The sequence below is a fragment of the Oncorhynchus keta genome, chromosome 37 (assembly GCF_023373465.1).
Source record: "Oncorhynchus keta strain PuntledgeMale-10-30-2019 chromosome 37, Oket_V2, whole genome shotgun sequence".
In the NCBI taxonomy this organism is placed as follows: Eukaryota; Metazoa; Chordata; class Actinopteri; order Salmoniformes; family Salmonidae; genus Oncorhynchus; species Oncorhynchus keta.
Window position 1 is genome coordinate 9,162,609 of NC_068457.1, and position 12,320 is coordinate 9,174,928.

Here is a 12,320-nt window from a genome sequence, read left to right on the forward strand (position 1 = left end):
GATTACTGTCCCACTCCTTGAAAGCAGTAGCTCTTGCCTTTAGCTCGATGCGGATGTTGCCTGTAATCCATGGCTTCTGGTTGGGATATGTACGTACGGTCACTGTGGGTACGACATCGTCGATGCACTTATTGATGAAGCCGATGACTGAGATGGTATACTCCTCAATGCCATTGGATGAATCCCAGGAAAATATTCCAGTCTGTGCTAGCAAAACAGTCCTGTAGCGTAGCATTCGTGTCATCTGACCACTTCCGTATTGAGCGAGTCACTGGTACTTCCTGTTTAAGTTTTTGCTTGTAAGCAAGAATCAGGAGGATAGAATTATGGTCTGATTTGCCAACTGGAGGGCGGGGGAGAGCTTTGAATGCATCTATGTGTGTTTAGTAAAGGTGGTCTAGAGTTTTTTCTCTTCTGGTTGCACATACAAATTTGGTAAAACTAATTTAAATTTGCCTTCATTAAAGTCCCCGGCAACTGGGAGATCCGCTTCTGGGTGAGCATTTTCTTGTTTGTTTATGGCCTTATAGAGTTGGTTGAGTGCAGTCTTAGTGCCAGCATTGGTCTGTGGTGGTAAATAGACGACTTCGAATAATCTCTTGGTAGATAGTGTGGTCTACAGCTTATCATAAGGTACTCAACCTCAGGCGAGCAATACCTCGAAACTTCTTTAATATTAGACATCGCACACCAGCTGTTATTGACAAATAGACACACACCCCCACACCTTGTCCTACCAGACGTAGCTTCTCTGTTCTGCCGGTGCATGGAAAATCAGGCCAGCTCTATATTATCCATGTCATCGTTCACCCACAACTCGGTGAAACACAAGATACTACAGGTTTTAATGGCCCTTTGGTAGGATAATCTTTATCGTAGGTCATCAATTTTATTTTCCAATGATTGCACGTTAGCCAATAGAACGGATAGAAGTGTGAGTTTACTTGCTCACCTATGCATTATCATAAGACATCCCAATCTCCGTTCCCTTTTTCTCTGTCTTTTCGTTACGCAAATGACAGAGATTTGGGCCTGTTCCCAGGAAAGCAGTATATCCTTCTCGTCGGACTCGTTAAAGGAAAAAGATTCTTCCAGTTTGAGGTGAGTAATCACTGTTCTGATGTCCAGAAGTTACTTTCGGTCATAAGAGATGGTAGCAGCAACATTATGCACAAAATAACTTGAAAAAAAAAAACTGAAAAAAATAAAGAAATAGTACAGTTGGTTTGGAGCATGTAAAACATCAGCCATCCTTTCGGCGCCATCTTATCATAATATACTATATACAGTTAAAGTCGGAGGTTTACATACACTGGAGTTATTAAAACTCGTTTTTCAACCACTCCACAAATTTCTTGTTAGTTTTGGCAAGTCGGTTAGGACATCTACTTTGTGCATGACACAAGTAATTTTTCCAACAATTGTTTACAGACAGATTATTTCACTTATAATTCACTGTATCACAATTCCAGTGGATCAGAAGTTTACATTCACTAAATTGACTGTGCCTTTAAACGGCTTTGATTATGGCATGGCTTTAGAAGCTTCTGATAAGCTAATTTAAATAATTTGAGTCAATTGGAGGGGTATCTGTGGATGTATTTCAAGGCCTAGGCAGAACTGAAAAAGCGTGTGTGAGCAAGGAGGCCTACAAACCTGACTCAGTTACACCAGCTCTGTCAGGAGGAATGGGCCAAAATTCACCCAACTTATTGTGGGAAGCTTGTGGAAGGCTACCCAAAACGTTTGACCCAAGTTAAACAATTTAAATACAATGCTACCAAATACTAATTGAGTGTATGTAAACTTCTGACCCACCGGGAATAAATAATTCTCTCTACTATTATTCTGACATTTTACATTCTTAAAATGAAGTGGTGATCCTAACTGACCTAAGGCAGTGATTTTTTACTGGGATTAAATGTCAGGAATTGTGAAATGTTTTAGGCTATTTTTGGACAATAAGGAGCATCAGGTACTCCTGGAATGTTATCGAATGGCATGTCCATCATTTGATGAGAAATTACACTGGTCACTCAAAACATTGGTAAAAAAAAGTTTTATAAAGTAAAGTATAAAGGCCACACAAAAATACATAACTAATGATTTAGTAAATGGTTTATAAGGACCTATGTTAAACATCTTATGAATGGAGTAATGACTAATACATGAACAATAAACGTTTTACCAATCCATTCGAATTGCTTTGTTGTGTGGAGCTATTATAAAGTGCTACCCTTGTATATTTAGTTTTATAAAAACAATTTGTTAAATTATAAACCAGTTGTACTTGCATTTCAGCTTGTTGCTACAACTTGTACAATGTTTTGGCGAAGAACAGTAAAACCCATTCTCTCTCCGATGTCTGTGGAGAAGCATCTCTCTCCTTTTAAGGAAACGTTTGTCTAAGCAGCTGTCAGCTCTTCTTGATCCTCGCTTCAAGGCCTTCTGGTGCCCAGAGCAGGTAGGTGCCCAGAGCAGCTAGGTGCCCAGAGCAGGTAGGTGCCCAGAGCAGCTAGGTGCCCAGAGCAGGTAGGTGCCCAGAGCAGCTAGGTGCCCAGAGCAGGTAGGTGCCCAGAGCAGGTAGGTGCCCAGAGCAGGTAGGTGCCCAGAGCAGGTAGGTGCCCAGAGCAGCTAGGTGCCCAGAGCAGCTAGGTGCCCAGAGCAGCTAGGTGCCCAGAGCAGCTAGGTGCCCAGAGCAGGTAGGTGCCCAGAGCAGGTAGGTGCCCAGAGCAGCTAGGTACCCAGAGCAGCTAGGTACCCAGAGCAGCTAGGTACCCAGAGCAGCTAGGTACCCAGAGCAGGTAGGTGCCCAGAGCAGCTAGGTACCCAGAGCAGCTAGGTACCCAGAGCAGCTAGGTACCCAGAGCAGCTAGGTACCCAGAGCAGGTAGGTGCCCAGAGCAGCTAGGTACCCAGAGCAGGTAGGTGCCCAGAGCAGCTAGGTACCCAGAGCAGGTAGGTGCCCAGAGCAGCTAGGTACCCAGAGCAGCTAGGTGCCCAGAGCAGCTAGGTACCCAGAGCAGGTAGGTGCCCAGAGCAGCTAGGTACCCAGAGCAGCTAGGTACCCAGAGCAGCTAGGTGCCCAGAGCTTGTGCCATTGCACAAGAACCACCTGCAAAGGTAAGCAAGTTTTTTTTGCCTTGTTCTTACCCCTCAACCCCTAACCTGATGTTGTCGCCACAGAGGTATCAAACTTACCTCTCTTCTCCTTGCCTGATGGAAATGTCAGACCCCCTTGTGTTCTGGGAGGACAACGCCCCCCCCGTTACCCGAACCTATCAAAGTTGACTGCAATGTACCTCCAGGTCCCTGCATTCTCAGACCCTGTGGAACGGGTCATCAGCATCGCTAGTAAAACATTCAGGCCTGACCGTTGCTCCACGAGTGACAAAACATTTGTGATGGATGTTTATCAAACGCAATCACCACCTTAAATGATTAACCACCATCTACAATGACCGTTAAATAACCATAGGATATGACCATGATGTAAAAGAAATTCTGAAAAAAAATGTTCAACAATAAAATCTGTTTGGTTTACATTTGTTTTACTTTCCATTATTTCAATTGAGAAATGTTTGTTTAACATTTTTTCTCTTCTTCATTTTTCCTGTAAATCATTAAATATTTAATTTGAGGCTATATATTAAGATTCAGTTCAGAAAGCCCTCCGAACCATGTGCTAATGATCATATATATTTTGAAATAACTTGCATATATTCAAATACCTTCAAATATGATTGATCTTTCTGAGAGGCATTCAAAAAATAATTTCAAGCATTATTTGTTTTTCTGAGACCTGTATTCAAATATCAAGGAAATAGTTGTCAATAGTTACCCCTCAGTTGATTCTCTAAGTTGGCATTTGTAAAAAAAAAAAAAAAAAAAAAAGTTAAAAAACTACACTAAGTACAATTATTTTCTGCCCAGGTCTGCTGTGTATGATGGACTCCAAAACAATCATACTCCATGGTAGTTTAAAGCCTGCTATTAATATAACTATACTTTTTCCATCACTGCTTACTGGTGCTGTAGTTATGAGACAGTGAGCAAGACTGTGTTGAGCTCAGAACTTCAGAGTTATCATAGTGATAGGATTTATTTGAAAGATTGTGAGGCAGGGTTACTATCTTATTACACATCAATGACTTGGCCTGATTTCCCCCCAGGTCTGTCCATTCATGAATTTTGCCTGATAACTGCGATAAAACACTTGACTGACATCTACGACGAATGACATCCACAAAGGGTTCACAAAATGGTAAGGATGTATGAACAGAAGGCTACGCAAAAGCGGGCCACATTTTACGCCACATTTTCTTTCATTTTTTTTTTGTTGCTCCAGAGGAAATCCCATTCCATACATCATTTTGACAAGCAAGTTGTCATCGAGGTGGGTCCGCATGACATCATCATCATCATCTCAGTAGAAGACCATTTTTCCTGCACACTCTCCATCACATGTTTCTAGAATGTTTATATAGGTCACCCTTGAGGTATCTGCGTCAACAATGAAGAAAGGTCTTCTTTCAGTTTGAAGAGAGTCGATATGCTTGTCAAAGGCAATATTCTTTCATGTTGGGTCCAGTTTGAGGGTTGGTTTTGGACAACCACTGAAAGACATGGGACCCCGAACCATCCCCTCACAGACTGAAAATGAATGACCTGATCAAAATGTTTCTGGCATGTGTATATTCCCTGTGTGTAAGTAAAATAAAACCTTAGACCCATTCAATGCTAAACGCTGCCATCTAGTGGTCTGTTTTCAGAAAAACAACATTATTAGATAAAACCAATTCATAGATTTCAGATAGACAACATCATATAGCAGTCACTATACTTTATTTTAGGGACAATAGCATACAATTTCTCTGTACAATATTTAACATCCACTTCCAACCAGGCATCTGAAAAAGTTTGTTAAATAACTTCAAAGCATAAAAATGATTGGCAAGTCCACTAGCCAATAGAACAGTCATTTGTGCCAAGTCACACTGTTCGACTATCAGCAAATACACAACCGAAGCTAACCTAGGTTTAGTGTTGTTTTGAGAGGAAGTGTGTTACAGAAAACACTGTCTGCTGGTCACATACAAGGGATAACATTCTTGCAACACTGCTGGAACATTGTAGCAATGGTATGTCAATGTTGTAGTGTAACATAAGGGTCTGAGCTAGGATGTCTTGAGGTAAAACAATGACTATTTTCACACTACTGAGCCAATCCGAACCATACTTTGCTGGCTCTGATATTTTCCGATCACATTGTCATTTTCAGCTTTCTTCCAGCAACTATGGTGGATGCTTAACCAGGCCACCTCTATCCAACTCGGTTCGGCTTAGTTCGTCTCAGCTCAGTAGTGTGAAAATGGTATATAACTGTTGATTCAGGGTTCAATTTGAGGGGATTTTCATCAGATCACCTTAGAAAGAAGTTCGTCTCATCTGGGGAAGGAAGAGTGACCGATTTGGGCCATAAATTGATACAATTTAAAAACATAGATATACAAAATAAACAGGTAAAATCTTATTATGTAATAATTCATTTATCTGGGACTTTTTCCCGTCTTTGTGATATATTCTAATAACAATAGAAACAACCTCATGCTATATCCATCACCTACGATCTAAAAATGACATATATTTACATAATGTGCATTTCAATATCCCAGTCAATCTGAAGTCAAATGTTATTTGGGCTTTCTGAAGTTTATTCTTAAAGAAAGTCAACTCTCACAAGAAGGCCAAGGTCTGATCAACTAAGTAGATTGTAGTGTGGCTTGGGGTTTAAAACGTCTGTACAGTGAAATCAGCTTTGTAGAAGTAGTTGTGGTTTAAAAATTAAATCATGTACACAAAATGATATCCTCAAAATACCAGAAATCATCAGAGGACCAAAACATGGCTACATATGTATTTTTTTTCTCAGAAGCACATACGACAACCAAAATAATGCAGAAGTACTGTAGTGATTGTATATCAGACTGTTGGTTCACCACTAACTGCTTGGAAACTGGTGCCTCTTCCACTCTTCCTCCAATGCCCTTTGCTTGCTAGTTGCTATTGCTGAGCGCTACAGGCTTCCAGTGTGTAGCGAGGGAGGGTGGGGGAGGGGGGGATTCACAGTAACGGCCACCATTCTATGGCTCTCTCAATTAAAATGTCCTTGAATCTTCGCATCCCCTCTCCTCCTCCTCCTCAACCATATTAGGCAAGGAGATAGGATGTGAGGAATCAAGGAAAGACTAATTGCGATAGAGCCTACATCCGCTGCGAGACCACTGGCCAACTGCAGCCTTTTACCCCCAAGAGTACAGCCACAATCTAGTAATACAGTTGGGCTTTCCCTAAGTCCGTTCCACTGTCTTTCAGATAGAGGTAAAGTAATAATTCTTTGAGTTGGCACCTGCCCACCTGCTCTCTGTCGAATACCCAAAAGCTCTGCTCAGCAAATCATTAAAACATCAATAGACAAGATTAAAAATGTTTTTTAAAATGCTACAGTGGTGTGAAAGTCGCTCCTGCAGCAATGCAAATACGTACGTTACACCATTCTGCACGGGTTGCATATACTGTAGTAATTACTGAAAAGCATAGTATTGAATCCCTGAACGTTGTTGAAGATGTTGCAGTTCCAGTTTAAACACTGACTAGGTGTGAAGAGAGAGAATGCAAAGATGAACGCATCATCATCCGTGTCAATGTCACCCAGAAGACAAATCTGAGCTCATACAACAAGCTAGAAATGGAATATAGAACACATTCACAAATCAAATTCCGGAAGGACAACGAGAGTCATCCTTGTTTTGCCCAGGGTGGGTCTACAGTAGTAACGTTGTCACACTGATTAAAAGGCTCAACTGAGTTGAGATGATAGAGAGGCTAGAAGTAGAGACGTTTTAACACAACGGTTGAGATGGCACCAGGAAGAGAGAGAGTCAGTGTGAAAGGTCACCCGTGTCTCAAAGCAGAAGGGTAGTAGCTAGGGACTGGAGAGAGAGAAGGGTAGTAGCTAGGGACTGGAGAGAGAGAGAGAAGGGTAGTAGCTAGGGACTGGAGAGAGAGAGAGAAGGGTAGTAGCTAGGGACTGGAGAGAGAGAGAGAAGGGTAGTAGCTAGGGACTAGAGACAGAAGGGTAGTAGCTAGGGACTGGAGAGAGAGAGAGAAGGGTAGTAGCTAGGGACTGGAGGAGAGACAGAAGGGTAGTAGCTAGGGACTGGAGACAGAAGGGTAGTAGCTAGGGACAGGAGAGAGAGAAGGGTAGTAGCTAGGGACTGGAGACAGATGGGTAGTAGCTAGGGACTAGGGACAGGAGAGACAGATGGGTAGTAGCTAGGGACTCAGGAGAGACAGAGGGGTAGTAGCTAGGGACTGGAGACAGAGGAGAGACAGAAGGGTAGTAGCTAGGGACTCAGGAGAGACAGAAGGGTAGTAGCTAGGGACTCAGGAGAGACAGAAGGGTAGTAGCTAGGGACTGGAGAGACAGAAGGGTAGTAGCTAGAGACTGGAGAGACAGAAGGGTAGTAGCTAGGGACAGGAGAGACAGAAGGGTAGTAGCAAGGGACAGGAGAGAGAAGGGTAGTAGCTAGGGACTAGAGACAGAAGGGTAGTAGCTAGGGACTCAGGAGAGACAGAAGGGTAGTAGCTAGGGACTCAGGAGAGACAGAAGGGTAGTAGCTAGGGACTGGAGAGACAGAAGGGTAGTAGCTAGGGACTCAGGAGAGACAGAAGGGTAGTAGCTAGGGACTCAAGAGAGACAGAAGGGTAGTAGCTAGGGACTCAGGAGAGACAGAGGGGTAGTAGCTAGGGACTCAGGAGAGACAGAGGGGTAGTAGCTAGGGACTCAAGAGAGACAGAAGGGTAGTAGCTAGGGACTCAGGAGAGACAGAGGGGTAGTAGCTAGGGACTCAGGAGAGACAGAGGGGTAGTAGCTAGGGACTCGAGAAGTAGCTAGGCACTGGGAGATACAGATGGATAATAACTAGGGAGTCAAGAGAGACAGAAGAGTAGCTTCCTGAGCTTGTTTAAAAAGAAGACCAAAGGATAACCAAAAGGCATGCTCACATCATTAAATACTCGATTGACACAGCAAGCCAAATTTAAAAATAATTTTCAATGAGTTAGGGGGTTATTGAAATACTCTTAAAATGTAGGAGTAACATGTTTTCAATAAAAAAAAAACTAATTAAAACCGCAAGGAAGGACACATTAAGGAAAAATAATAAGGAAAAAAACAAGGACAAAAAAAATTGTGCAAAGAAGAAAAACAAGAAGGCAGATACACGTGTGTAAATGTATGGTCATACAACTCTTGGCGGGATAGTTTAAAAAACTGTGGTGATAATGGTTCTATTTTCACCTGCCACAGCTGTACAGTATACAGTTCGATAATACCAAAGTAATGATGTCATCTGAACGGTTTCCAGAGAGATTGTTGTCGTCCCAGAAATATACTTAATAGAACTAGAAACAACAGTAGTTCTGTCTCTAGAGTTGCAGTGTCGTAATGAAGATGGAACTGAGGTATACCTTGTTGATTTGAGGGAGGTCTATGGTTTTGCTTTCAAAGTAGTAACGCTTGGAAATGGATCCCCCCACCCCGCTAAAATAAACCTTGACTGCCATTGTTTTGATATGATGTACAGCAGCAGTACACGTGACATTCAGAAGCTGTTTCTTATTGGCATTACAAGTTGTCATTATCATTTAAACACAGAAAGAAAACCGCAAAGGAATTTTAAAACAAGTTGCCCTTTTTCCTTCACTGAGCCGTAACAGTTCTTCCTCTTGGAGAGTCCATCCTCTCCCTCTTCTTTTTCTTAGAAAATAGAACAGAAGTCTGTTAGGCGGTCCTAGTGTTTTCATATAGAAAATATCCCTTTTGCCCAGCTCACATCTTTTTGTTACGACCTAGTGTTGCTCTTTTGAAGGAGTCTGTTGTACAGTTTGAGGCTCGCTATGGGAGTCCACCTGAATCCAACACATCGTGATACTATGAAGTGGGTAGAAACCAAACCAGTGTTGGTGGGCACAGCCAGGTATTTCCTGAATGACAGTAGTATAGCGCCCAGCACTAAAACACAACCACGCCATGCCAGCACGCCCAGCTGAGGGGGTCAAGGGTCAGAGATGAACCCGGGATCACCCAGAGTTCATGATCCTGAACGGGCCACTCTGTTCGATCAATGTGTACCTGAAAACATCCAGTCAAAATAGCTCCATGTCCACCACCTGACACGCCCAGTCAATGTCCGTCCATTCATAGGCTGGACTCTTTGGGAGGGAAGTCCACGTTGGTCACCATGGTGACGACGGTGACAATCTCCTCGGGGGCGACAATGTTGGTCTGGCGTCGCATCTGGATGATGCGTTCCTCCACGCAGCCCGCCGAGAGCCGCGCCTCGGCCTCGTGGTCCCAGCACTCCTCGATGGTCTCACACAGCATCACCAGGCCCTGGGACAAGCATAAAAGAGCATATATATGGTCATTTAAGCCAAAGTTCTTATCCCAAGCATCTCACAAAACCGTCAACATTGACACACGCAGGACTTGAACCCATAACCCTGATGTTGCTAGCTCTATGGTTCTAACCCATTGGTTTCCAACCTTTTTCGGTTACTGTATCAACAACTGAATTTTGCTCTGCCCGGAGTACCCCTGAAATATTCCCTCATGTGCATTTTACCAGTAAACATATGGTCTCATGAGTCCTAATTCCCTTGGTTGGGAACTGTTCTAACCTGCAGAGTAATTGGAACCACATGCTAATAAACAATGAATGATCTACACGTTTGAAACGTCATCCTATCCAGTAACACCACCAGCAAACCCACTATACTCCTAGTGTGTACTTACTTCACTATACACTTGTCATGTGACAGTGTGTCCTCACCAGTGGTGTAAAGTACTTCAGTAAAAATACTTGAAAGTGCTATTTAGGGAGTTTTTTGTGGTATCTGTACTTTACTATTTATATTTTTGCCAACTTTTACTTCACTACCTTCTTAAAGAAAATAATGTACTTTATACTCCATACATTTTCCCTGACACCCAAAAGTACTCGTTACATTTTGACAGGAAAATGGTTTGCTTAAAATGTGAAACGATTTTCACTCTTAATACTTAAGTATATTTTAGAAATTCAATTTACATTTAGAACCAAATACTTTTAGACCTTTACTCAGTTTTTACTGGGTGACTTTCACTTTTACTTGAGTAATTTTCTATTAAGGTATCTTTACTTTTACTCAAGTATGACAGTTGAGTACTTTTCCCCCCAACACTGGTCTTCACTCACTGTGTGTTTCTGCCAGCACTCTCTGAGGCAGGGCCGTAGCTTCTTGTGGACCACCACCTCCTGCATGTCCTCTAGAGACGGGTGCTGGCCGACCTCCTCCTCGAAGGGCAGTGTGTACTCATCCACAGGACCTGCAACAAAACACACACACACACACAGCGTGAGAATACAGAGAAACCACACACACACACACACACCAGCAGAGAAGCCACACACACAGTGACTCCTTTGGGATCACATTCGGCACTGTAAGTATTCTGGTCACTTCCGTCAGCTCGGCGTGGAGTCAGCAGTCGGCCGTGTCCCAGAGTCACTGATCCTCACAAGGTCAACATACCCGTTTCAAACACACGAGGACACACACACACACACACGTTGTTCTCTCACCGTCTGCAGCGGTGCAGCGAGCAGCCAGCTCCCACAGCACCAGCCCCATGGCGTACATGTCTATCCTCAGGAAGGAGTCTCTCTGGAAGTTGATGGCCCCCTCCAGCACCTCAGGGGCCATGTAGCGCCTCGTGCCCACCTGGAGAAGCAGAGCACAAGGCTACACGGTAACACTCTGTCTCATGTCAACAACACACTGCCCTCAGGCCATAGCTCACCACGAAAAATCAACAGTTGTCCGATATTTACACACCTCTTACGGACCTCAATGTGGGATATTCCGCCGCCTTTGAAGTCTGAACATGTATTTGATGCTGGAGTGAAATACAGCATCACTACATTCACCGATTCTGCTCTCTTCTGCAGATTAATACAGCATCACTACATTCACCGATTCTGCTCTCTTCTGCAGATTAATACAGCATCACTACATTCACCGATTCTGCAGGTTAATACAGCATCACTACATTCACCGATTCTGCTCTCTTCTGCAGGTTAATACAGCATCACTACATTCACCGATTCTGCAGGTTAATACAGCATCACTACAGTCACCGATTCTGCTCTCTTCTGCAGGTTAATACAGCATCACTACATTCACCGATTCTGCTCTCTTCTGCAGGTTAATACAGCATCACTACATTCACCGATTCTGCTCTCTTCTGCAGGTTAATACAGCATCACTACATTCACCGATTCTGCTCTCTTCTGCAGGTTAATACAGCATCACTACATTCACCGATTCTGCTCTCTTCTGCAGGTTAATACAGCATCACTACATTCACCGATTCTGCTCCCTTCTGCAGGTTAATACAGCATCACTACATTCATTCTGCTCTCTTCTGCAGGTTAATACAGCATCACTACATTCACTGATTCTGCTCCCTTCTGCAGGTTAATACAGCATCACTACATTAACCGATTCTGCTCTCTTCTGCAGGTTAATACAGCATCACTACATTAACCGATTCTGCTCCCTTCTGCAGGTTAATACAACAGCACTACATTCACCGATTCTGCTCCCTTCTGCAGGTTAATACAGCATCACTACATTCACCGATTCTGCTCTCTTCTGCAGGTTAATACAGCATCACTACATTCACCGATTCTGCTCCCTTCTGCAGGTTAATACAGCATCACTACATTCACCGATTCTGCTCCCTTCTGCAGGTTAATACAGCATCACTACATTCACCGATTCTGCTCTCTTCTGCAGGTTAATACAGCATCACTACATTCACCGATTCTGCTCTCTTCTGCAGGTTAATACAGCATCACTACATTCACCGATTCTGCTCTCTTCTGCAGGTTAATACAGCATCACTACATTCACCGATTCTGCTCTCTTCTGCAGGTTAATACAGCATCACTACATTCACTGATTCTGCTCTCTTCTGCAGGTTAATACAGCATCACTACATTCACCGATTCTGCTCTCTTCTGCAGGTTAATACAGCATCACTACATTCACCGATTCTGCTCTCTTCTGCAGGTTAATACAGCATCACTACATTCACCGATTCTGCTCCCTTCTGCAGGTTAATACAACAGCACTACATACAGCATCACTACATTCACCGATTCTGCTCTCTTCTGCAGGTTAATACAGCATCACTACATTCACATCGATTCT

At 43.2% G+C, this 12,320-nt stretch overlaps 1 protein-coding gene and 1 long non-coding RNA gene across 3 annotated transcripts in view; one reads left to right on the forward strand and one right to left on the reverse strand.

Moving 5' to 3' along the window:
• Positions 1-7,379: 7,379 nt before the first annotated feature.
• LOC118370160 (activin receptor type-2A-like) overlaps positions 7,380-12,320 on the reverse strand; it is a 39,827-nt gene continuing 34,886 nt past the window's right edge. For both annotated transcript variants that reach the window (XM_052499078.1, XM_052499079.1), the window contains exons 9-11: positions 10,688-10,826; positions 10,301-10,431; positions 7,380-9,456 (exon numbers count right to left, since the gene is read on the reverse strand). In XM_052499078.1, the coding sequence (XP_052355038.1) occupies positions 9,262-9,456; positions 10,301-10,431; positions 10,688-10,826 (465 nt within the window). In that variant the 3' untranslated portion in view covers positions 7,380-9,261. The remainder of the gene's footprint in view (positions 9,457-10,300; positions 10,432-10,687; positions 10,827-12,320) is intronic.
• Positions 11,152-12,204, forward strand: LOC127916660 (uncharacterized). Its single transcript, XR_008095464.1, has 3 exons — positions 11,152-11,493; positions 11,582-11,627; positions 12,180-12,204. It is a non-coding gene; the product is annotated as an uncharacterized LOC127916660 (long non-coding RNA).